General features: G+C 32.3%; 2 protein-coding genes across 2 annotated transcripts in view; one reads left to right on the forward strand and one right to left on the reverse strand.

Annotated features, from left to right (window-relative positions):
* LOC144855617 (cytosolic 10-formyltetrahydrofolate dehydrogenase-like) overlaps positions 1–15,693 on the forward strand; it is a 122,965-nt gene extending 107,272 nt beyond the window's left edge. The window contains exon 22 of the transcript XR_013614845.1: positions 15,684–15,693. The gene's annotated coding sequence lies outside the window, so the exon portion shown is untranslated. The remainder of the gene's footprint in view (positions 1–15,683) is intronic.
* Positions 1,062–27,483, reverse strand: LOC144855616 (Fanconi anemia group D2 protein-like). Its single transcript, XM_078713518.1, has 25 exons — positions 27,429–27,483; positions 26,767–26,898; positions 25,961–26,068; positions 25,678–25,787; positions 24,669–24,735; positions 23,292–23,411; positions 21,828–21,904; positions 21,302–21,439; positions 20,854–21,067; positions 20,567–20,675; positions 19,221–19,314; positions 18,649–18,889; positions 18,062–18,175; positions 17,015–17,140; positions 16,273–16,388; positions 15,752–15,865; positions 15,446–15,573; positions 14,701–14,794; positions 14,171–14,293; positions 13,710–13,899; positions 11,622–11,771; positions 9,383–9,529; positions 8,844–8,978; positions 8,031–8,109; positions 1,062–1,189 (listed from the first exon to the last, which is right to left on the reverse strand). The coding sequence occupies exons 1-24, from the start codon at positions 27,471–27,473 to the stop codon at positions 8,053–8,055; spliced, it is 2,949 nt and encodes a 982-aa protein (XP_078569644.1). The 5' UTR covers positions 27,474–27,483; the 3' UTR covers positions 1,062–1,189; positions 8,031–8,052.
* Between the last annotated feature and the right edge of the window lie 53 nt (positions 27,484–27,536).

Raw genomic sequence — 27,536 nt, forward strand, 5'->3', positions numbered from 1 at the left:
TACTAACTATGTATATGTGTTGGTCATTATTTGTTGTGGTTATAGGCATCATATCCGGTCCAGTCCATTCATATGTTGGCATAGGATCTCCTACAGCCTCACAAATCAATATCACTGATTTCCCCAAATCGACAGAGCTACCAACAAAGTTTTCAAACTGTAATTTGTAGATCCAAGGTTCACATCCAAATTGCTGCTCATCAACATTTAAAGCAATCGAATTTCTGAGAAATTCAGGATCGTGACATCGCCATGGATAGTCTGCGCTGATTGCATTGAGCCGCTCCCACGTGCGAAAATCATGCAATGAACACGTACAGTTCCATTGATTATCTTCTAAAAGCAAGTAATTTAAGTTTGTCAAATCCACAAACATTTCTCGTGAAACAGTCCTTAGGTAATTGTTGTTTAAACTCAAAACTTGGAGATTGGTTAACTGTGCAAAAGTATCTGTATTTAATGATTCTATTTCCATGTTTGAAAGGTACAAATATCTTAATTGCAGCATTTCCTTAAAGATATTGGCTGCAAGATGTCTGTTTTGATTTCCACTGATATCCAAATGAATAAGGTTAATAAGATTTTTGAAAGTATTTTCATTAAGGTTTTCTAGATTGCAGTTGGGTAGGTAAAGATGCGTGAGTTGGGGAGAATCTTGAAATGTTTCCGGCTCAATCAAAGATATATCATTATTATGTGCTTCAAATATTTCCAATTCTCGAAGATTTTCAAACATAGATTTATCAAGTGTTGTTAACTTATTCTGACTGACTTTCAAAACTTTCAGTTTTAAAAGACTATTCAACACATTGTTAAACGTAGTTATCCTATTTTGTTGTATTTCTAAGGTTTGTAGGTTTTGCAAAGCATCAAACGCACCATCCTCAATCTCTTCAATGTTGCAACTCTTTAAAGATAATCGGTTAAGATTTGGAACATGAGCAAAAGAACCAACCGTGAGAGAGCTTAAATCATTGCCATCAAGAATTAATGTATTTGTGTATTCTGAAATACCTGTTGGAATGGTGTTGAAACCAGCAGAAGAACAATCAACTATCTGTGCTACATTATTACAAGAACACAAGTTTGGACAATTTGATTGTAGTGTTGCAGGTGGCAATGTTGTCTCTTGAGCTGCTGATAACGAGCATATCATAAGTAACATGCAGAGATAGAAGCTTGCCATCTTCTGAAAATAATAGAAATATTCACAATGTAACATAGTACACTAAACTATGATATTTATACACAGTACTGTATGTATTTTGCATAATGTACTGACGTATCAGTACATACTACAAGACAATTTTAATGACCCAACATAGTCAAGCTTTTACATGTATAGTAATGAAACACATATACAAATACAATCCAAGTACAACAACCAGGTATTTTTTATTGTAGCAAAGTTAATGGGTTTATAATGTTATTGGCTCAGTACTTTAACCAGGGAGTTGTCAAGTTGTCTGAATACAAGCATGGAGAGGAATAGTAGATGATCCAACCAAATTACTGCACAGTAATATTATCTACAAAATTATTTCTTTTACCAAATAATACATTCTCTATTATTATGTAATGTATTGCAATCATATCTTTGATGTACAGTTATTGAGACTTCTAAGGTGATCCCTCCACATGTTTCTTGGTAATTATTAAATTAAGCTGATCCCTAAGACTCGTTGTTTGATAAATTTTAATCAATCAAAGGCTGATGTTTCATTCATTCATGTTTAACAAATTAATACTGTACAACTTTTGGCTTCTTGGTGATTTTTTTTAACACTATGGCCAATCACCTATTAAGGGAACAAGGAACACTTTTGAATATGACAATAAGTTAACTCAACCTGAAATACACTATTTTTCCTTTTCAAAAAACAAAAAAAAAAAGTCAAAAATAATTATATTCATGTACTGTAGATGGTAATGTAATTGTAAGTAGTAATACAAAAATTGATCTTCATAATAAAGATACTTTCTCTGGCTTTGCATGTACAATGTTTTCATGGTGATAGGCCTAATGTGATTCAACTTCTTCACACCAATATTGCCATAGGCAACAGTCATTGACAATGACATTCATTTTCTACTTGAATTTGTACTTAAGGCCATAACCTACACTCGGATATTTTTTCAAATTTTCTATTGATTGTGTACCATTTCAAAAACTTGAAATGGTGACCTGCTCAGTGGCAGATCCAGACTAAATGGTGAAATGATGTGCAGAGCCTGTACTTTCTCCATCCGTCATCTAATGCCAACAATTTCTGAATAAAGGAACAATTTGCTTGGTCTGATGTGTCCCCTCAGGTAACCTTAGAGGCTCTGGTTTTTTTAAACTGAAAATAACAGCGTCGGGATGGCACTTTTGAATTCTGAAGATCGCCTTCAAATTACACAGAAATATATTCAACAAGGCAATACTGTACTGTAGATAAAAATAGTACACAGCAGAAAATAGACAAAATTGTAGCACCCAAACATGGACACTAGCTGAACATTACACCAAGGTGTGAAAAACACATAAATGTTACCTTTTACAAATCTACTTTGTTTAATCCAAATACTTTGACATATAACAGCTTTCTGCAGTGTGTACTACAGTACCCTTTTTTTTAGTGTAAAGAATTTCACGAATAAAAATATCATAAACAACCTAATTGATCCAATATGAATCCAACATTGTACTGTATAAGAATATATAAATAAATTAATAAAATATCTTACCACAAAAAATTAATCAAAAAAAATATACTCTGGTATGTTGAAATCGTGGAATTGAAAGTGATAACTGGGTCCTGATACGAAATGAAATGGCTATTGTGTATTGATCCTGACTCAGCAACTGTATGGTACACAATATGCAGTACGCATTTGCATATCAATCACCTATAGGTTTCTCTCTTCAATAGACAAAATAGGTGTGCAGTATTGTGTACTAAATGTATTTATCATGCTTCACCGAGTCTTTGTATTGTGTCTATGCTATTCTTATTGGATAATACTCAAATACTGAGATCCTTCTTTCAACAAAATCGTCATAGAAAAGTCAGAAAGAGACATTGCAGATCCATTTTGAAAGGTGGGGGGATATAGTCATAGTCTGGAGAAAAGTAGAATACTAGAACAACAAGGAGATGAAGCCTCGTGCAAGCATGTACACCCGCAAATCATAAAATCAACGGAAAATGTAAACATTAAAAAAATCTTTAAAAACTACGCCATTCGTGAAATATGTTTCAGTACACTGACTGGGTACTTTAAAATTCTTTTTTCCAGCAACAATTTAAAATGATAGTGGCAAATTAATGAACCGATTTTCTTCTTCCTTGATCCTTCTCAGGTGTTTACAAGTTGGGTTAAAAAATCTACTTTTATATTTTTAGAAAGATAAAATGTTAACTAGATTTAATTCGTCACTATGACGAATTATAGGTTATATGCATTGATTAAAATAAAGATAATTGATTTGTAAAAGATATATTGATTGATTGATTTTCTCAGAATCTTTAATTATTTATAATATATGCTAGGATCTTACTAACGCAAATACAATAGCCGGTATCGCAATCCGATCAAAGATCCCTCTGCGTATAATGTCATAAACCACATTTGTTACATAATAATAAAGACATAAGTTTCTTTTTATCTAGATTTCATTATAAATCATGTGTATAATCTATACACTAAGAAATAAAATTGAACAAACAATACAAATAATTAAAAAAAATCTTATTTCGTTTCGTTACCCAAGGTGAGGCTCGATCTCGGTACCTTGAATGCTATAGACACGAGCACAGACCACCGAGCCATACGCAACTTACTAAAACATGTAGAATGATTCCTCCGTGTATTTACTATTCAGTAGCCACTTTGGTGCAGATAGATTATTACATACCGCAATGAATTATAATTTATTACTATGATGACATCTTTAAAAATTTAAAAAAATGATGCACTGTCAAACTATATACTTTTAACTTTAATATATGAAATTCTTAAGAAAGAAAGTTAATGTTAAGTTTGTTATTTCGGCCTAAGAAAATGTCAAAATTTGTTTGATTGTCGAAATTAATTTTTTTAAATTCAATATGCAATTAATGATGACTTAATCAACTTTTGTTCTCTTAATTTGATAATAAATCATACATATGATACATACACTTCAAGAAAATGAAATAAAAAATAGGTGTTCCCCAGCATTCTGACGATATATATTAATTTTAAAATTTAGCATATTTTCACTATTTTGTTAACTTATACGTGCGTAGCCTGTCACTTTTGACGTGCTTGTATAACGCAATTTCGAGTTGAAAAGTGAATCAAATATGATGATATTATTAAAGAAAGATTGTAAAACAGAAATCGGGCAAAAAGAGTGCGCACTAACGTTTAACGCGCAGTGCGCGTGCAAAATTCTGCGCACTCGTGGCAATTTTTTAAACGCTTAAAATTGCCTGAAACGTACTCTAATTTCATCGAAAATAAATTTTGACAATTTTAAAACTTTTAAGCGCGCGTACGCATGCGTTATATGCGCTACGCACGTAATTATATTGCCATATGATGAAATATGACCTGAAATTTATGAGTACCAAATTTTGTTTAAAAGTGATTCATGCTTGTGAAGATATGATTACAAACGTGATTTCATTAAATCGCGCGTAGACCGCGTAATTTATGATTGCGCACCGTGAAAACATGACCACATCGATTCCTGGCCATAAGGAATATACTCTGAAAAATTGACTTAGCTAGATGAAACTGATGCCAAGATAATTCACGGACAAAATAGTGCTAAGGAAAGAATAAATAAATAAATAAATAAATAAATAAATAAAGATCCTGACAGAATCAAGAGGTTATATGCATATCATGCATATAACCTAAAAAGAATAGGCATTCTGAATTGTAATTGTAGTTTTTGCGTCAGGGAGTTGAGTAATTAGATGTTTTTGCCCTACTCTGACGTAATTTGTACTTTATACTAAGTACATTTGAGAATACTTGCGAAAAAATTCGCAAGTAGTTCTCGGGTGGGACTCGAACCCACGACCTCAAGATCACTAGCCTGGCGTTCATACCTCTAGACCACCGAGCTTGCGCTGATGGCTAGTGGTTAGATTCGAGCCCAAGTAAGCAGCGGGTACTGCACCAACAGGATTGTAATTGTAGTTTTTGCGTCAGGGAGTTGAGTAATTAGATGTTTTTGCCCTACTCTGACGTAATTTGTACTTTATACTAAGTACATTTGAGAATACATTGCGGTTTTTGGAGTTAATGCCTCTCCATTTATTGCTTTAACCGTAGCTAAACAAAATGCTCAAATAAATCAGGTTAAGTTCCCATTAGCGGCCGACACCGTGTTAAATTCTACTTATATGGATGATTTTTCCAGTTCCAGAGAAACTTACAGTGGAATCCTTAACTAAGTGTAATGTGTTAAGCTCTCGTCAGTATTCAATCCCTTTGGGTTTGTATCGGCAGTTATAATATTGGCAAAAATTCTCATGCAACGAATTTGGGAAACGGATATGACATGGGATGAGCATATTGAAGGGGAGTTGGCGTTGAAAATTCAAGAATGGATTTTAAACTTACAGTATCAGATTAAAATTGATAGGTGTTTATGGCCAAGTGGGAATTGAGAACTTAACTTGCATGTATTTTGTGACGCTGTTGAGGCATACGCTGCTGTAATTTATTTAACCATTGTAGACTGCGATAACATTGCTATCGGGTGCTATGTTGAGACTTAAGTTGGTAAAATCTGATAGCAAGGGTATTAGATATTGACCTAATGAAAAGTAACATTTCGGTCCGATAGCATGAATGTTCTAGGGGAGATAAAGGACGAAGTATAAACTAGTCGTTCGTAGGCAATCGGATATAGGCGAAATTCAGGGCGCAACTAACCCAAGTCAGTGGAGATATGTACCAACACAAATAAATCCGGCAGATATTGCTTGTGTTCTGTAGCTAATTTAAGTAAAAATAGAGTATGGTGGGAAGTGCCAGAGTTCTTAAAGTTAACTGAAAATAGATGGCCAGAGAATAAGGTAGAAACCGTAGAAAACACTGAACATTGACAATTTACGACAGTGATTGGAGATTCCAATAGGTTTTTTAGATGGTGCAAACTAGTTAATGTTCTTGCATATGTTACTAGGTTTATTACAAACTATATGACTAACAAGAGAGATAGAACAAAGGGATGTTTAAGTATCAATGAAGTTTGTAACACAGAGTAGGCACAAATTAAACAAGCGCAAAATGATGCATCTAAACCTGAAACAATTAAATAAAAATGAATTGGTTAACCAAAGCAGTATTATAAGTTTGCTGTGCCCAAGAAAAGAACAAAGAAGGCGACAGGTAGACTTTAATTAAATGATTCTCTTCCTTATGATGTTAGGTATACCGTAATTTGGCCTAGAAAACATGTAATCACTTCACTAGATTAATTGTTGATAAATATTATATGCAGGGAAACCACGTAGCAGGAGTCAATCATACACTAACAAAACTATCCGAAAAATATTGGGTTTTATATAACACCTAAATAAATTCCTGTCATTTGATTTGACGAATGTGGGTCACATGGCATGCAATAGTACGCACTAATAAATCTTTTCGCGTTTGGAAAATATTTTGTTTTATACTATTGCCTTTGAAATACAACAGCGCCACCTATTTTGTACTTTCGCAGCTATTTGAATGTTACGACTGGTTTTTCGCGATTGAAGTACATTTAAATTAGCAAAATGTGGAATCAGAGGAAAAAACAGAATTATCCTAGATGTCGAAGTTTTGCCTTTCAGCCAACCCAAATAAAATTCCCAAATAAAAATTGTTATACGCTTTTATAACAGTTAACAAACGTAAATATATTCTTATATTTTGGGTCACATGGTGCAGGGCTGTATGCAGGATTTTATTTGGGTGGGTGCGGATTAATATATTTTCATAATATAATGTATAATACACTACAGATTTATTTTAAGAACCTATAAAATGTGGACCTTTTGCAATTTGGGGGGGGGGGGGGGGGCACGTTTGATTTATGAGTGTAATGGTATAAATAATTTTATGAGGGGAAAGATGAAATTCTATATTAACTTGGACGATAGCGCCACCTTTTTTTTTTTTCCATTACAGAAATGGTACTCAATTTAAGTAACATTTTTGTAGAGGGATATGTACTAATTTAGACCAAAAAAGTACTTAAATTAGCTTAATTAATGAGAACAAATATACAAGAATTAGTCTAGATCAGTTTAAGTTTCCTGGAAATATTGAGTCATATTACTACTCTGCACTTTGTGGTGCGCTTTATAAATCTTATTATTACACTAGGCCTAGGAATATGTTTCGGTTGGTGACATACTATGTAGGTGTGTTATAAAAAATAATGAATGCTTTGTATTCGTGCAATGATAAAAATGATTTCAGGTGGTAAAATATGAAACTCTATTTTCACCTCATGAAATTATTTATAGTCAGGGAAGCGTGCTTACTCTTCCCTGGAATATCAAAATTGCATTGAACATGTATTGCATATTGTCTTCTATTTACCATAACATTTATACAAGCATTTATGATGATTCCCAAATAAAACTTGGTATTCAATTATAACTGAATTCCTGGAATTACCATAGTGAAACTAATTCTTAAAAATGATTTGATCTTGACTTTGTCACTGCTTCTGAACTCTTGTATCAAGAAATTAAAGTTTTGTCCTGTTTATACAATTTACTTCATACTCTTTTATAATAAAAGACATTTTAACTAATATAATAATAAATCAAATGACATTTATTTTATGTTTGAAAAGAATGAACAGTGCTTCTTATCTTTTCAGCACATTTGCTGTCTGAAACAGTCATGTGTTCAAAAGGTATCACAGCAATTTCAGCTTTGTTTTAGCTTTGTTTTGAATCGATTGGTTATTTGAAAGCAGTGGTAATATCATACACCTCATGCAAACAAATACATATTTTCTCATATCAAATTGAAATAAATCTTACCTACTGTAAACTGTATGAACTTCTAATACTCAGTATCACTACAAATCAACTCATCACTTTTGTTATCCTCTTTTGAACTCTAAAATGAACAACAATAAAATAAGTAAACGTACATATAAATAATAAACACACAAAAAAAACACAATAAATGAGTATGCAAGCACAAAATTACAAATATTATATTAAAACATTGACTATATTTAATTTGTTACTATGATGAATTATAGGTTATATGCATTGATTTAAATAAAGATAATTGATTTTTTTTAAAGGATTTTGTCAGAATCTTTAATTATTTATGTATGTAAGATAGGATCTTGGTAATGCAAATACAATAGCCGGTATCACTGCACATCAAGCCATTATACACTTTAATTAAAAATTATATTTAATACGCAATTCATTCATTCAGTTCATTTATTCAAATATCGAAGAACAATAGTATACAAGATATGAATAAAAGTAAAATAGGACCAATAATATATACAGTCAGACGGTAGCATGACATAACATCAAGATATTTGAAGAGGACAAGCAAAGCAGGCAAAATATAAATAAAGTGCCTTAAAGAATGCTGCCCTTAACTTAAGCTACATTAATGAAGGATTAGAAAAAAAGTAGTATTATTAGTATAATAAAGAACAACAAATAGTAGGTGGGGCGGAGCAACATGCCAAACATGAATAAACGCATACAAATGGTGTTCCCCAAACGGTCTACCAAACGCGTCTCTACGACTTTTGTCGTAATACAATAGCAAATGTTTCTGAACGGGTTCTTTTCGTTTGAAATAATTTAGCGAAGGTACTTTACCTCATCATCATCTGTCTTATCCACATTATCATCATCATCGCTGTTACTCTTCTCCTCATCACCACTGTTACCGCCGCAATCTACACTCTCGGATTCACTTGGTGAAGCTGGTCTTTGAGACAAAATCTCTGTACCCTACATTGACAGAAACATAGCAACGTAATGCAAACAAATATACTGTAACTTTAATTCATTATTGTAGAATGTGTAACAAAATTGAGATGATTAACAAATTAATTTGTATTAATTAAAACATATTTAAAAATATTGATAAAAAATTAAGCTAAAAAAGTTTGTATTAATGGACACACATAAAAGAACAAAGAATGCAATTCAAAAAATAGGCACTATCAAAATGCACAAAATATTCAACTTAACATGGCAAATTTATTGTTATGATATTAGACAATACAAAATGCATTATGAATAATATTTACAGTACTGGATACAAAATATAGGGTTACAAAAAATGTAATTATCTATCCAAAAATATCACACTTGATCCTTAAAATATAAAGGGATTCATCGACTAGTGTTACCTGTATGTCTCTGTTTTTTAGGTTTCCAATCCAGAATGCATCTTGGCAGTTGTGTAAAGTAAGCATTACTTTTACACGATAAACAAAACTTTCTAATGAGCGTTTCATGGGAGGAACATGTGCAACCAAGGCAATATCACCAACAGACTGCAAAGAAACATTTCATTAACAACTGCCTACAGTTTCAACATTGCTTAATAGCAAGTTTCAATTTAAAATAAAAAAATATTCACATACTGCAATCTGGACTACAGTAGTATGCATATGAAAAAAACACAATGTACATTTACATTAAAGATGTACTGTCTCCCCAAATCAAATCAAACTTTGAATAATAATAATAATTTAAAAAATTGCTATAAATATATACCGAAGCCCTATAATGTTATAAAAAGTTTACTTGTTAATAAAGATCATTTCCTTTTAGGTCATTTTTTAGTTATTAAGATTAAGTTAATTAAAAAACATTACTTTGCATTAGGCATGATGAATGTGTGAGCAACATGATACTTTTTAACCAATATTTCTAAAAGATTTTAAAATAGCAAAACATTTGTAGTTTCCATGTTTTGAAAGCAAATTTAACACTAGACAGTAGCTATGTTGAGTTGTGAAATGTGCAAAAAGTCACATTTGTGCAAGCAAAAAATCAGTTTAATTAACATCAGGAAATAATATAAATGAAGTAGGCATGATATAGTGATGAATATTGGTACTGTATAATCCTTAGGCGCATGTAAATCTTTAGACTTCAAGTCTGTATTTTTTTATTGTCTTTTTTTCTGTTAGTCCTCCAGTCAATGTTGCAATTTTTGTCTGGAAATACAGACTTGTAAAAACATGTATAGAAATTGATTTGCAGACCGCACTAACATCCGATAAGAATGACGTAGGCTATCATACCATATTTGGCTATATGGTGTCGGCGGTATGTAAATATCGACTTTAAATCAACCAATGATCAAACAGACGTTATTTGGTTTCAAAAGAGTATGTATTTATGTACGATCGAGACTGAAATAACAACTGTTGAAATATATGGTGGTCTAGAGTGTTGCCAAGTTTGTTGTTAATAACATTATCAAGTCTAAGCCTCGTACTTGTCGTACGACTTGCCAAATAAACGCCAATAAATACCACCACACAGGGCAGGGTCTGGGTGGGTGGGAATTAATCAAATTATCTCCGCATAATGATCCATTGAATGTTTGATTTGCGGAGAAGCTAGCCCATCAATAAGTTTTCATGTTCTTGAGAAAAAATCTCATCAAATGTTTACCAGACTACTACTAGGCATATATAATATCATTTTAGCCGTCAGAAACTTTCATCATCACTTCGCTTCGTGAAGAATCATGTAAAAGATGGAGTACCCAAAATTACACATCATCTCTACATCGTCAACGTAACATAGCGCATGCGCATCATCTTAGTTGTTGAATCTTTGAAATTTCCAAAAATGCATATTGATATATTTTAGAGTGAATAGCCAATTGCATGCGGCTGAAACTAGTCAACCGGATAATTATATGCACTAAGAATTCTTGGTGTAAAACCACATGACTTGTACGTGTTTCCCCAGACGGAGTATCCAAGCTCAAGTAGTATACGTATGAAACGCCATATGTGCAAAAATATTAAGTCAAAACTCCGTCTGGAACCCAGACTAGTTAATCTTATGCAAATTTCATAATTGTTAAAATCGCACAAATACATTTTAATTTTGGTTGAAGAAAATGTTTGCACATTTGTAGAATTTCTTTTGCACATTTAACATAAAAGCTGATAATTTTTACATTTAATGACATGATGTTTGCACATTAGTGGATTATGAATTTTTACAGATTTTCACATTTGAGGGTGCTATGTTTGCACAAATATGGTTGTTTGCACATTTGAGAGCAAAATGTGACTTTTTGCATATTTTCGCCTCAACAAGCTAACCTATCATCCCAGCTGATCTCAGTGAAAAGGTAAGGTATGCTTAGCAAGATGGCTAGGCTATTCACAAAGGCAGCACTCCAATACTACAGTTGTAGATGGCACACACTACAAGTTGATTTTGAAAGGTGGTAAACAACCTTGCGTGGCAATGTTCTTATACAAAAAGTGTTCATTAGTGCCGTTCATCATTCAATAGTGCCACTCAATGTTCGCATTAGTGCAAAATAATAAATAGCACATGTGTAATTAACCACTCAATGGCAACTCAGGTGTTTTATAAAAGAGAATAAATTACCTTAGAATGACTGCAGATGTGATGTAGCATACGAGTACTGTGTTGTAAGGTCTTTAACATGTTTAATACCTCATCCTTCTTTAATCTAAACATTTTATCAAGAATTGGCATCCCACTCCGTAGAAATACATCGATAAACTTTTGTCCTTGCTGTAAAAAACATAAATATTGCATGATATTCATATTATTCATAAACCAGAGTACATAAACAAATCTAGAAAATACAAACACAGTACATATAAAAACAATAGCCAGTACAAACAATAGCACAGGAAGGTTTTTCAATATTTCAATAGTATTAATAACATGAACTTCATGAAATTCAATAGCAGCACTGTCTGCTGTTTTGCGACCGGAAGCAGCCATGCTCACGACACTATCGCTTCTTTTTCACTATCATGCACTGGAGTGCAAAAAGAATAACAGCACTCTACGTGTAAATCGTATGGCAGATTACTGATCGGGCTAGGCATTGCACGATTTAAGAGTACAAACTAGTCATCTCTACTGCAGCCCCATTTAAAAAAACAAAACAAAAACAAACACACACCACTTGTATATCTTGTCATTTCTGGTATACAACTGTTTTACTAGGCCTAGGCTAGACAGTGATAGTTGCAGAGCAGAGTGGTGCTTGCTGCGGTAGGTCTAGGCTTGGCCTCTTAGTCCTAGGCGGTGATTTGGTTGCCAAGCAGAGTGGTGCTTGCCGCGGTAGGTCTAGGCTTGGCCTCCTAGTCCTAGGCGGTGATTTGGTCGCCAAGCAGAGTGGTGCTTGCTGCGGTAGGCCTAGCTTCTAGGCTAGGTGTATTCATTCAAAAAGGTAAGTTAAAATAACTCATAGACCCATATTATAAAACAAATAATGCACAAAGTAGTGCATGTCGTACCATTGTACATATATTGCAATAGAAATGTCAAATGGAGTGACAAAACTCGCGAAGATAAAGACAACCACTGGGAATTACTACTTAAAACCACAACACCTTTTGGACATTAGGAATGTACTACCAGACCTAAATTTAAGTTTCAATATTAACCACCATTTAAGCTGTATTTTTAATTCCAATTCCAAAATTGTTTATATTCTACTCTTACTCTCTCCACAAGCCTGTGCCTCATTTGTTTTTATTTCTTTTATTCCAGTCCACTCAGGCAGCGCTTGTCTGGTTAATACTATCTAATTTGTCCAAGTACCTTCACTTACACTGATGAAGGGCTAGTGTTGCCCGAAAGCTCTGCTACTTTTTCTGTTTCTGTTTTATTTTATTGTTTGATTTAGCTTTTTGCTTATTTTATTTTGTATCTCCATTGAGATCCAGCTACTGATACCCACAGCATTGTCATTATTTTCAGTAATTTGCCTTTGGATTCATATATATATATATATATATATATGAGTGAGTGGCCGAGCGGTTAAGACAGTGGAACCGTAATTACGTAGCCATAACATCGGCAGGAGTTCGAGGCTCACTCACTCCATGGTTCTGGTGGTAGAACGAGTCTTCTCGGATAAGGACTATAAACTGTAGGTCCAGTGTACACAACTAGCTCGTGTGCACTTTAAAGAACCTAGTACATCTTTCGAGACGAGTAGGGGGTTACCCCGGTGTATTAGTACATCACAGCCACTGATCACAAACTGGGCCCTCTGGGAGACCAGTCTTTGACTGAAGAGGTTACCCAGTATAAATATATATTTCAATATTTTAGTATAAATATATATTTCAATATATATATACATATATGATGTTATCAAAATTCCTTCACTTGCACTGATGAAGGGCTAGTGTTGCCCGAAAGCTCTGCTAACTTTTCTGGTTGTTTTACTTTATCGTTTTGATTTAGCTTTTCGCTTTTTTGTTTGTATCTCCATTGAGATCCAGCCACTGATACCCACAGCATTGTCATTTTTTAAGTAATTTGCCTTTGGATTCATATATATATACATATACACTTTCAATAATATAGTAATGTATACAAACCTTCAATAATATAATAATAATAATAATAATAATAATAATAACAGTATTATGGATTTATATAGTGCACATACCACTCAAGGCGCATTAACAAATATAGCATACACACCTTCAATAATGCTGATATATTGGATTTTGCAGTAAACATCTTGATAAGTTTAGTGAGCATTTGCAATACCTTGATTGCTGCGTTCCACTGACACACTGCATTATCTTTTGTGGCATCTTTAGAGCTAATCTGCTTTACTCCCTGCACAAGCTCACACAGTATGTTTCGGAAGAAACAACCAAATGATTGCCTAAAGAAATATGAAAATGGCTTTATAAATTGTTCTTTAAATATATTTGCTTTTACTGACATGCTATAAACAAACCTGTTGCTATACCATAATAGTATCTGTTTTAGTAGAAAAAACCTACAAACAATGAAATTGCATCAGTCTGATTGCCCAGAAACAAAATAACCTCTTGCAACTAACGGTATTTACAATATTTGTTTTATATTATTTTAAAAGCTGTTAGCTTACTGCCATAGATAGAGTATCTAAAAAGTAAAATAGTGTACTATACTTTGTAAGCAGTGGGTATGTCTCAGAAGCCTGTCTTCCTTCACTCTCAATAAGCTCTGTCATTCCTGTTGATGTTATTGTTGATAAGCAATCAAATCTGTCATCTGAATATGTCACGTATGTTCTGCAAATGGATTACTGATTATAAAATTCATGTTTAAAACTGTGACACACTAGAGGTGGATCAAGGGACACACTACCCCTCCCCACTTTGATAGTTAGGATAAAATTATGAACTCATAAATAATATATTAAGTCAAAGCCTAAATTTCTGAAAAAACAGGTATTTCCTTACAATCTGTAACTTTTAAGAAGATCAGAAACTGCAATTTCAACTTTACTTTCACTGTTATTTTGAACTTTCTGAACAGTACATATTTAATTGTTAGTGCTCCCCGCTTGAAAAAAAAATCCCGGATCTGCCCCTGCACACTTTCATTCTGTTAACAAACTATCGTTACTATTGATTAAAGAAAAAAATATATCAATAGAATATTAACTGATATAATAATACTTGAAACATTAATATACCTTAGTAGTTGTTGAATCAATTCACTGCGCTTGGACATCATTTCACAGTCAACTATACTCCACTTCTTTTGAAGAAATTTCTTGCCCAGATTACCTTTAAAAAATTCATAAACTACTGTTAATTGAAATTATAATAGAGCAACAGTCACGTCAAGTTCAAATCTATTTTTTAAATTTGTTTTCTTTCCAATTTGTGTACCATATTTTTTTTCTTATCTATACAATTTGTTATTTGTTTCTTATGCATACTTCCACATGCATTGATTTTCTGGCTTTGCACTATCACATACACCTGGACCCCGTTCCAGAACTCGGTTTTACGGTGATCGTGCTTTCGCTGTCGCAGCCCCAAAACTCTGGAACACTCTACCCCTCGAAATACGCTCATCAAAATCTGTTATCACATTTAAAACTAAACTCAAAACTCATCTCTTCAGAGAAGCATAATCACACGCTACTACTTGCACAGATCTTGGAAAACACAGCGCTTTGAAACCTTTGTCTCTTGCGCTTTATAAATGTTATTTATTATTATTATTATTATTGTGTTACTGTATATCATATCATAATGTACTTTTGAGAAATAAATGTTATGTCAGTTGATAGACCTATTCTTTTATGAAAAGAAATTTATGGAATATTTAGTTTAACAAACAGGACTTAAAAGTCTACCATTAAATATAAAAATGATGTTTTAGTCACACGATGAAGAAATAATAACTTAGAAATATAGCAAACTATTCACCTAATTTAGTACGGAGGTCAGCAAGGTCAGCTTTGTTCTCAATGGAAATAAGTAGTTTCACAAGTAATACAGCACTGTTCAAGTTGGGTACAGAATTTGAAAAGTTTTCCAGGTACACAAATGACTCTCTATAGAGAAAAGGTTATTCTGATTATTAATATACAAACTGGTTTTTTTCTAACTACTGCACTAAGGTATTATCATTAAGAAAAATGTATACTGTTTGTGTATTAATTAGATAACAGAGAAGTACAAGAAGGCAGTCATCTAAATATTGCAAGGTGAGTTGGTACCAAACTGTATTACCTGAGCAGCTGCTCTCTTGCCACCTTTACTTTACTTGTAGTATGAACACGGTTATAAATATGGACAAAGAAACTCTCCAGTAATTCGTCATTTGCATCATTTGAAAAACCAGACCTAAAATAAATAATTATTTATAGACTTGTAGAAATCAAATAGTTGTTCAGACATCTACATTATTTTCTTAATAATAGTAATAGTATCGGGAATGCATTACCAGGTACAATGAAAGAGATCCAATCAATTAATAGTTTTTAAACACAAATTATTACTTTAAACATTGTTTCTCAGAAAACAATGCACTACCTAAGTAGCTTGCGTTGAATGTCCTCTCATAAACGGTCTTAGACCTAGTAGCTGGTAAACAGTGATAACGTACAAACATCGTTCGCTAGCTAGAGGACTAACATGTCGTTGTCTCTTTGCTATTTTTTAGGAATCCAGTAATATAAATTGTATTTATTATTATTATTAGGGAAAGTGACATTTGAGAAAATGACTATTACAGTATAATATGTACAAACCAAGAAGTCACAGCAATTAGCACTTGCAGAACTAGACTGTAACAAGCTTCCATGTGATCGCTGTTAGACGATGGTAGATAAGAATCATCCAAATCCTCTTCATCAGATGCCAATGCCTGTAATAAAATAAAAATAAAACATTCTTTTTATTATTTTTGAAAAAACAAATGCAAATTATTTTTTTTACCTAAAAATAGTTCTCACTACTATTAAATTAATTTAAAGTTAAAGACACTTTCTCTACAATTTTTGACTTTTTGTAACAATAATGCAAATATATATATGTACTAATTTAAAAAACATAAAAACGGGTCATAGTTTGTAGGCTCTACTCGTAGCCCGATAATAGCGGCAACGTAAAGGCATACCCTAGGTATAGATAGGCCAAGCCTTGCTTTGTGTCCGAATTAATTGTCTTTTTTTTTATTAGCAGAATCCATATCGGGGAAGATTCTCTCTGAAAAGTTGACGGTTCTTCCATTCTAAAAAATGTTATGGTCGATTCTATTGCACCAAAAGTGCAATAGTATTTATTTTTGCAAAAAATGTAGTTTGTGATTTTAAAATAGATTGAAAATGTAGGAACTATGTCTTTAAATCACATAAAAAATATTATAAAAAATAAATTTGGAAATGTCATGTAATACAGTATACTGTATTCCTGCTCACTCATTATAAGTAACATATTATTTTTAAATTAAAAAATTTAATTTCATTAACATTTAATAAAACAAAAATTTACCTGATAAAATGCACTTGCATTTTCTAAGTGAAGACATAGCACAGAAGTTAGGTTGAGAACCTGATCTACCATGCATTTTTCACTTACAAATGGTATATGGGTATGGCTGTTCTGGTTGTGCAAATTCTAAAAAAAAATATGTATTAATTTATCAGGATAAGGTTAAGACTAGTCAACAGCACTACTATTTTGGAAAAATATTTCTGTGATACCGATCACCATCCTGTGAGTTGCATCTGACCCTCTTCTGGATTTAGTCGTAGATGGCATCCTAGATTCTGATGAAAAAAAGGTTTCCAGAAAAGAATTGAACATTTTGGAAACCCTCCTTCTATTTAAAGTGGGGCTAGTCTTTTTCTTTCCAAAATTTATAATTCTTCTGGAAAACCTTTTCATCAAGATGCCACCTTTGGAATTAATGTTTTTGGCTAGATTTAACCTTATCCTGATGTCAACTACCAACACGTATAACAACCTTTATTCACAAAAAAAAAATATATTTTCTGTACATAATTCATAATTAATATACAAATAATGAATGTTTATGAGTTGAATGGTGAGAATATTTCATGTGTTTGAAATTGACTGCTCTGAAAATAGAGCAGTCAATTTTTCATTGAATGAAATATTCTCTCCATTCAACGAATACAAAACACACCAACTTTTATTCAATTTATCCATCGTAAATCATTGACGAAAGCTAGGCCAGGAAGCTGGGCCAAAAAGGTAGTGCTCAACTTTGGACACACAGTGTATGTAAATTCTTAAAATGTTTACAAAAAAACCCTGCATTATAGCGTGTTAATTATCACCATTAGATATATAGACTTTTTCGTCAGGTATGGTTAATTCCAAATGACACGTACTTAACCAATCAAATTGGAAAAATTCAATCAGGTGTTATAATAAATAATGAGAGCTATGATATTTTCATACATTTTCATCATACCCCATTTAAATTCTAGATTCCACCTTGTAATACCCTAATAACTGAATTTCATTTAGGAATATAAAGCACATTATTATTATCATATCATTAATTGTTACCTTAGACAAGTTGATTAGCTTTTGTTTAGGTTTCAGTAATTGATTAACTTTGCAGTAAAGGTCATTCAATAGAAATGCCACTTGTTCTGCTGATACCTTGGCCTCTAGTGCATCCTCCTGCTAACATTTAACAATCATATTTTTAATTGAAATAAAGATTGATGATATGAATAATTTATTTGCTTTCCAAAAAATAGTGAACGATAATAAAAAAATAACAAAATTCAAGATATAAATTATGTGTACAGAAACTAAGCGAAATAGTTATGGCGTAAGCATGCAGAAACCGCCAGAGGGCTCCTATTTGATATTTTGGCCCTACTGGAGATACAGATTTATGCCTTCATGATGTCAGTCACCAATTTATCCAATATATCTTCCAGAAAATCAATCAGGCATGGTTGAATTCAGGACAATAATTTGACAAAAAAAATCACATAAAGCAAGTAATAGCCAAATGAGAAATGTACAGAGAATGATTCTACAAATAAGGTGCTGATACTTTTTTACCAGCAACTATTTTAGAAATATATAATAAACTATGTATTAATTCAAAAGTTAGAATATAATGGGAAAATAAAATATACCTTCTTTTCTTCTTTTGAATTTTCTCCAAAACTATTTGACATTGATGCCCAAGAAAATACTGAGAATACTGTAATATCAAGGTCTCGGTAGTAGACCTTGAAATGATCCAGTGAATTAGTGGTCAACATATTCTTGGATGTTTTCTTTTCTTCTTCTCTTTGACTAATTGATTCATCACACTGTGTAACAGACGAATCTTTCTTCAATTGACTGTTGCTTTTTTGTTGTTTTTGGAAAGCCCTAAAATAACAAAATTAAATATAATATATAAATAAAAACTGTTATTTGTTTGAACCTGAAAATAATTGTTCTATTGGTAATTCAAAAACTTTTCTTTAGGCGTTATGGTCCAAATTATGTTATGATTTTCATGGTTCAGTAGCACATTAAAACTGCAGCAAATATCCAATTTTGCTCTTAAAATTACTATTTAAAAATATCAAATTGAATATACTTTAACAATTACAACTCTCTAGACATTAGAAATAGAGAGACAAACATACAATGACCAGCAGGTGGAAAACCCCATCGTTTAATGCTTATCATTTTGACATATAAAATGTTAACATACAATGGTTTAGCCTTCATTTTAATGCAAACTTCTTTGACTGTTGATAAAAACTCTAAATTCTTTTCTGAAGCAGGAGGCTTGAGTTCTGGTGAAACTAAAAAAATGAAACATTAAAAAAATAAAATTTAAAAATAGTTTTTCTCATACTTCATATTTGATTAAACATTTATCAACAAAGCTATGGAAAACTCCTTTTGGCAAAGAAGAATAAATGTAGATTGCCATTTTCCCAATGCCAAAAAAAAACAAATTTAACGAAAAGAATTCATCTCTTCAGCACCTATGTTAAAAATGGACTAGACTGGCACCTCATTTAAAATAAATGTGGTTTAAAAAAGAAAAATGTAAATTACAATAATTACAGGGTAATGAAATACAGGATGATACTGTAATACTAAGTATTGGTATTTATATATGTTTAACCTTAACCTTTTAAATGAAAATACTGTATGCTTACATTTAAAACATTTTTTTTTATAGAATTAAAGTATATTTTTAATGAAATGTACCAATGCTAGTTTCCATATTGCACAAACTACATTGAATCATCTTGAGACAGCTAATTTTTTTGAAATTAATCATTACATTATCATCAGGTTGGTACAGTAACATTACTGCTGCTGCTTTCTTGGCCTTCAATCGACATAATCATCAGGTTGGTACAGTAACTGCTGCTGCTTCCTTGGCCTTCAATCATTATCATCAGGATGATACAGTAACTGCTGCTGCTTCCTTGGTCTTCAATCATTATTATCAGGTTGGCACAGTAACTGATGCTGCTTCCTTGGCCTTCAATCATTATCATCAGGATGATACAGTAACTGCTGCTGCTTCCTTGGCCTTCAATCATTATCATCAGGATGATACAGTAACTGCTGCTGCTTCCTTGGCCTTCAATCATTATCATCAGGTTGGCACAGTAACTGCTGCTGCTTCCTTGGCCTTCAATCATTATCACCAGGTTGGCACAGTAACTGCTGCTGCTTCCTTGGCCTTCAATCATTATCATCATATTGGCACAGTAACTGTTGCTGCTTCCTTGGCCTTCAATCATTAACATCAGGTTTGCACAGTAACTGCTGCTGCTTCCTTGGCCTTCAATCATTATCATCAGGTTTGCACAGTAATTGCTGCTGCTTCCTTGGCCTTCAATCTAACTCTGATTATCACTGCAGGCTCCGTGGTCTACATGTATGAACATCAAGCTATTGATCTGGAGGTCATGGGTCCATCCCAAAAATTCATTGTACAGAGTATTCAGTACAATTATGTCATAATACGGCAAAAATCGGACAAATAATAAAAGTAATAATAACATGTCTATATATGAGTTGACAGCTACTCACATTTCAGGAAAGATTGTAGCACATCTTGTAATCTGATGATATTCTCTAACCTTTCGATAACCTTAAGTCTTAACTCAGGATCAGGATGACTAGAGAAGGCATTCAACATCTGCAAAACAATAAATTTCACGTTAACCAATTAGGTTTTAATTGCCAATTATCTTCAACATCGTAAATTAGGTCCTTACTATAAACACATATCGAACTACATATTGTACAGATATGCCCAAATTTAATTTCAGATTTCTCTGTTCTAGGATTGATCCTAATCATCATAACAAACATACCTCTCTGAACCAGTTTATTGTATTGAATATATATGCACAAATATGTTTTCTTTCTTTCACTGAATATTTATCAGGCTTCTGTAGATTGTCTATGTTGATGGTTTTGACAGGGCAGCCTAAGAGAGCATCAATGTCATCCAGGTTACCATTACGAACTTCTTCACATGACTTTAACAGGCGAAACAATGGATTAAGGCATACAGCACACACTGGACTAGAAAGTAGAATAATAGAACATAGTCAGACATCTGTGCCTGATGTTTTTCTACATCTGATACATTCTAATACTGTACATTATGCACAAATATAAATAAAAGAAGCTTATCTAGTGAGCAATTGTGCATGCCACAAGTCTTATTGTTGATTGTATACACTATCGGTTGTCAGTATAGTATCATGATAAATAATTATGTTGTAAATTATGAACTAGACTATGTATGGTACTTACCTTTCAAGATCAGCTGATGTAGTAGCTGGTACTAGCATAGAATCCGTTAGTTTTACAATATCAATAGCAATTCCTGCAACAGATCCTTCATGTTCTAAACTGTAAAACACGCCACTTGATACAAAACTTTCACTTGCTCTATAAAAATATAAATCACTGTTAATATTTCATTTGTAAATGTGGGGGAATAACCTGTGTCTTGTAGCCTAACTGATCCCAGTTGCACACAGGTGTGGACGACACATACAAGAATCCATTTCTATCAATAGAGCTTTTTAAACCCGATTTGACATTGTTATGAAGTTGCAAACATTTATAAATATCATACGCACTAACAACTATTTGTCTATTGTTTTTTAAAAAAACTGGCCATCCTATAAAAAATCATTTCACATTTATCAAATTTAAAAGGGTGCAATGTAAATTATATATAAATTATAAACAAAAACTAGCACTTTGTTAAAAATTCCTTGTTAGATAAAATAGTGAAAATGATGCATTACAAAAAAAAATCCAAATAACTCACTGTGCTACTGATTCAACATCAATGTCTGTCACATATTTGTCCTGGAATTCATTTGCAATTTCCTCATCAATCCATGACTAAAAGAACATGAGTATGTTTACAATAATGAATTACCTTAAAGACCCCTTCCCTGCAATTTTGGACGTTTTTTTGAAAATAATACATATATATCACTTTAAAAACATTAAACCATGTCATTCCTTGTCTTAAATGTACGTTTTATGGTAAATTATGATAACAAGTGAGAAACAATGCACTACCTAAGTAGCTCGCGGCGATCAACCTCTCGTGGACGGTTTTAGGCCTAGCCTAGCTAGGCTTAGTTTTGTAGGCCTAGCTGGTAAACATCGGTAACGTACGAACATCGTACGCTAGCTATATACCTAGCCTGACGTATAGTTGCTGCATTAATTGTCTTTCTATTTTTGCCAGACTCCGTTGATACAAATTGGTGAAAACCCGGTATTTTCGCTGAAAAGTTAGGAGTCTTCCATTTGTTTTGGCCTCACGATCGATCGAAAAGTGGGCGAAATACAGGTGAAAAACAAAAATATCAATCCGCGCGCAATGCATTTTGGGATTTATAGCGGGCCGCTATAATTATTAGAATCGACTTATTTTTCACATTTTTAACCGTTTAAAGACGAAAAAAGTTAGTATTATTTTTACATTAAATATAGTTTGTGATCTTAAATTAGATCTAAAAAACGTAGGGAAGGGGGCTTTAAGAACATGCTGGTTTCTGTGTTTGCTATTAAAAATAATAATTAACTTTAATAAAATGAAATCTTATACATAAAATTTATTTAGACAATCTTTCCAGTGAGTTCTGTATTCTTCATCTTCATATCTTTTAAAGATGTATTGTCCCTTGAAGCAAAAAAAAATGAAGGTCAACATATTCTAAATTTAAATTGGCCATATCAAAGTAATATTAAAGTTATTCACTTTAAGTCAAAATTCGAGCCAAAAACAACAAGTTTACGTAATTAACAGGTAAATTAATTTGATTACATTTCGTCTGGAAAATTGTCGCGAGCGAAAGTAAACAAAGATTTCAAACCATGAGTATGCGTTATGCATGATGCTAATTTGGATTGTTTACAACTTGTCACGGTTGAGAAGGTATTTTCACACAGATCGCGAGGAAGTTTTATGATTGTACTGTACATACAGAGTAGCCAAACAAGCGCGTTGCATTATGAAATATGTTTTGATCGAAAACTTTGACTGGAAGTCAAAGTTATTTTTTGAATAAAAAAACGTCTGTATTTCAGTTAAATGATTTTTTTTTCGAATAATTTTTGGTGAAAGTTAATAACTATTATGATACTTCAAAATGACTAACTTTTTTTTCGAAATATAGTTACAAATTTTTTTTGGAATTAGTCAAAGGGACAATACATCTTTAATATACTGTATTATACAATAATCTTTATCATTTGTATCTTAAACTTATTGTACCTGTACTTTAGTATTGAGTTGCCTTTTAAGTATTATAGTTGCAAGTTCATCATAAAACATAGCGGTCACTTGTGGCATACTATAACAATTTTTCTTTACGAGCTCCATCAATCCGGTGATCTAAACATAATTCAAAACCATTATTAATCATTATTGCGCTCAACTCTAGTCACCAGTGCAAGCTTGGTGGTTAAGAGGTACGAACACATGGCTATTGATCTGGAGGTCATGGGTTCAAGTTCCACCAGAGAATTACTTATTATACATATTATTACATATTTTTCGCATCTGTCTAAAATTTTCAACCAACATCCATCTTGCTACTGAGATGGTCATGGGCTATATATAAATTATTCATAAACCAAATATTACTGAATTATAACTTATTAAACAAAAAAAAAATTATCTCAGGATAAAAAGGCTATCAAATATGGAAATTCCAGAAAGTGTCATTTAAAACTATAAAAGCTGAAACTACATTAATATTCAAAAGAGGTGAGTATGTACGTGAATTTAAATGAATGATGTGCATATATTACATAGCCTATGTAAATATGTGAACGTGATTGGTTGAAACTGCATCACATGACTACAGCTGCGAGCATCGTAAATCGTATATTTCCTCGAGTACGATGATATTGACTGAGTAATTTTCGCATGATTATCGTGTCCCTGTCATTAAACATATAAAATCCAGTAAATTCTCAAGTACGATGATATTGACTGTGTAATTTTCGTGTGGCAACACTCGCGTTTGGCGATAAATAAACAAAAGTCATCTATGGTCGACTCGAAAACCCCTATTTGGTATCGGCTGCCATAAACAGGCTTATTCAATTTCTTTGATACATTTCTATCTAACGAACATTGTATACTTGCTACCTAACTACCTAAGTTTAATTTTCTGATACTCTACACCTGGTGTATAGCCAACGTACACGTCGCAACACATTGCCCAACACAAAACAATACAAAATGCTCAATTTCCTAATTCTTTAAAATTTCTCAAAGGAGCATTATAAATCTGTAGTAAAGAGGAATGTGAAGAGCTGATAATGTTGCTATATGAGGCTATATTAATTAATCATCTTGATTTTTAATAATTCTTGTTGTAATTGTTTTGTATTTTTATGTATATTATTATTTAAGGTGTTTCATTTAAAGACAACAGTGGAAATAAGTTGATTTTTGTACTTTTCTGTGTTTTTACCTTTGAATATTCTACTTTGATCTTCAGAATAAATAAATAAATGCTGTAACCAAAATGTTATATCTGTTTTATGATATTATTTGTGAGGAAATTTATAGCGCTATTTAGTTTCAAAACTCTCCATCTAATATAAAAACTACTTCAATTTCATTTGTGGTGCAGCTTACCTGTTTAAACGCTTCATCTGATAATTCTCTTTGCCCTTTTTGTTTATCATTTGAAGTATCCTGTTCCCTATAAAAAATGACGTTACTAATATATAAATAAAATACTAATTAGGTAGCATGCATTTTCATGCAATATAACCTTATTGATTTTGTCGAATCTCTATTTCTTTATTCTTTCCTTAGCATTATTTTGTCCGTCAATTATCTTGAGATCAATTTCATCTAGCTACATAAATTTTTCAGAGTATATTCCTTATCTCCAGTGCCTAATAAAAAATTATGCCAATTTAATGAAATCACGTTTGTAATAATATCTTCACAAGCAGGTATCATAATTTGGTACTCATGAATTTCAGGTCATATTTCATCATATGGCAATACAATTATGTACATAGTGCATAAAATGCATTCGTACGCACACCTACAATTTTCAACATTTATTTTTGAATTAGAGTACATTTCAGGAAATTGTGTTTTAAAAAATTGCGATGAGTGTGCAGATTTATGCAATGCGCACTGCATGTTGAACGTTAGTGCACTCTTTTTGCCCGATTTCTGTTTTACAAACTTTGTTTCATCATGGTAAAAATTATGATTCATTGCAGTATGTAATAATCTATCTGCATCAAAGTTGTTACCGCATAGCATTTGAGGTACCAAGATCGAGTCTCACCTTGGGAAACAAATTATTTTTGTTTATATCCGTATTGTTTGTTCAATTTTATTTCTTAGTGTATAAATTATATGCATGATTTATAATGAAATCTAGAGAAAAGGTAACTTTAAAAATTATAAAATTATATAACAAGTGTAGTTTATGACATATATGCGGAGGATCAAGTTATTCTTGGGGATATCCATCTGTGTACGAGTGGTAAATCAGGATGCCCTGGAGGTAGAAGTCAAGGGGTTCGCAGAAACATTCATTGACGAACAAGCCGATAGCAGGTTTCAAATATTGTTATATTTTCCCTAAAAGATAATAAATCATTGGTATAGAGGGTATTACCTTATACTTCCTAAAGTATTAAGGATCTCTACAGCTCCAATAACACCAATTTTCTTGTACTTTTCTTTGTCACTCGAAAGCTGCTTACGTATGAAGATATGCAAATCATCCTGGTGAATAATTAAATGTACAACACGCCAATCAATAACTTGTGTCCCTAGACTTGTGTAATTTCTGTTATCTAGTTTTTTTTAGTTATTGTTATTTGTTTATAATTTGTAAAATATATCTTCATTCCAAATTAAAAAGCTTTTAAAAATATTGATGATTGTAATTAGCAAACCTGTATCAAGTTTGTATGTTGTTTCTCATTGAATCCAAGAATACTGAGAATGCTAAACAGCTGTTGGATTTGATGGTGACTTAAATTATCAATATAATCAAGAATTCCCTATAATAAAAGGGAAGATTAAAACATGAATAAATAACAAAAAGGCTAACATTTACATTCCTGCGGATTAGGGTAGCACAACCAGTTAGAACTGGTTTAAATTGGAGCCTTGCATTTAAGTTATATTACAAACAAAGTTGTTCCACTCCAAAATTAGGTTTTAGTTTCAATCAACAGGCAAATTGTTCTATATATTACAACTTGTAAGGTAATTCTATGTTTTACAAACAAGTTCAGTTCAGTTTCATAACAGTGGACTGTTTCACAAGTTTTCAAAAGTACTGTTTATGTTTGTCATGCCTGTGAGTATTAATTTGAGACATTTGAAAAAATGGTGGCCTTTTTAAATGACACTCTTTTGGAAAATGGAAGACACTTTAGTTTTGAAAACATTTCTGAATACAGAAACAATTGATTATAATATAAAATATACAATTTCATAAAAGATATAAAGATTATACCTACTACAATGCTTTAAAACGGGGGCAGGGGATGGAGGAGATATAATTTTGATTTGGGCTTGTAAAAAGTTTGGGTATGTCCAGCAAGTAGTAAGATATACATATAGATATAATATTAGTATATATGCAGAGGATTTCCTTTAATACTACTGTTTTAATTTGTAACTCAATCCAATGTAATTATTGAAACTACTATAAGAAGATTTACAGATTTTAAGAAAACCAAAAAGAACCCACCTTTATAAAAGCTGAGAATGGTTCAACGCTCTCAACATTTTCTTCAACAAGATTTTTTAAAATGTTAAGGCAAGTATCAGACATTTCAGGTACACCACTACCCACATGACTAACAAGCAAGCCAATCACCTCCTTCAGTACAACATAAATGATGAAAGAAAAGTAGTATAATGGTTGTAGCATCAAAGCATTTCTATCATTATCATGGTTGAACACAAATCAAAAGATAAAACAATTATGTACTCATTTACTTGATGAATAACCATTTATACGGTAATAATTTTATTTTAAAATTCTAAATACCGGTAGGCTTTTTCAAAAATTAAAAATACTCCATAGATTTCAAAAGCTATAGCCAAAAAAACTACAAATTGTCTATTGGAGGGATATGAATATATTTGATGTCACCTGCAAATGTTTGGGATTTTCAAATGGGGCTTACTTTAATTTTGTAACAATATACCTTCTAGTACCACGTTATAGCCCGCAAAACATCATTCTAAAATTGTTTAGGTTCATTTCAAGTTGTATTATACTGTATACGGTTACTTTTATATTTTATTTTTTATATGTACTTTTGTACTCAGGGCTTTATGTCTGATAGTCTGATATTGTGAATAAATAAGCTGTGAAAAGGTAAAATACTGTATGTTAGTACTTACCTGTCTACAAAACATATCAAGTGAGATGAATGACAATTGCAGCATGTTTGTAGCAAACAAGCACATTGAGTTATCTTTGCATTTTATCATGTATTCAGCCAAACTGAC

Source organism: Antedon bifida, chromosome 11 (genome assembly GCF_963402885.1).
Source record: "Antedon bifida chromosome 11, ecAntBifi1.1, whole genome shotgun sequence".
NCBI classification, from domain to species: Eukaryota; Metazoa; Echinodermata; class Crinoidea; order Comatulida; family Antedonidae; genus Antedon; species Antedon bifida.

Bases quoted from the DNA above. Each gene is read 5' to 3' on its own strand.
- LOC144855616 (XM_078713518.1), bottom strand. From the start codon at position 27,473: ATGCTGCAATTGTCATTCATCTCACTTGATATGTTTTGTAGACAG. The intron at 21,440-21,827 runs GTGAGTTATTTG...ATATTTTTATAG, and splicing joins GATGTTGAATCAGTAGCACA to AGCAAGTGAAAGTTTTGTAT. The intron at 20,676-20,853 runs GTATGTTTGTTA...ATTGTTTTGCAG, and splicing joins CAATAAACTGGTTCAGAGAG to ATGTTGAATGCCTTCTCTAG.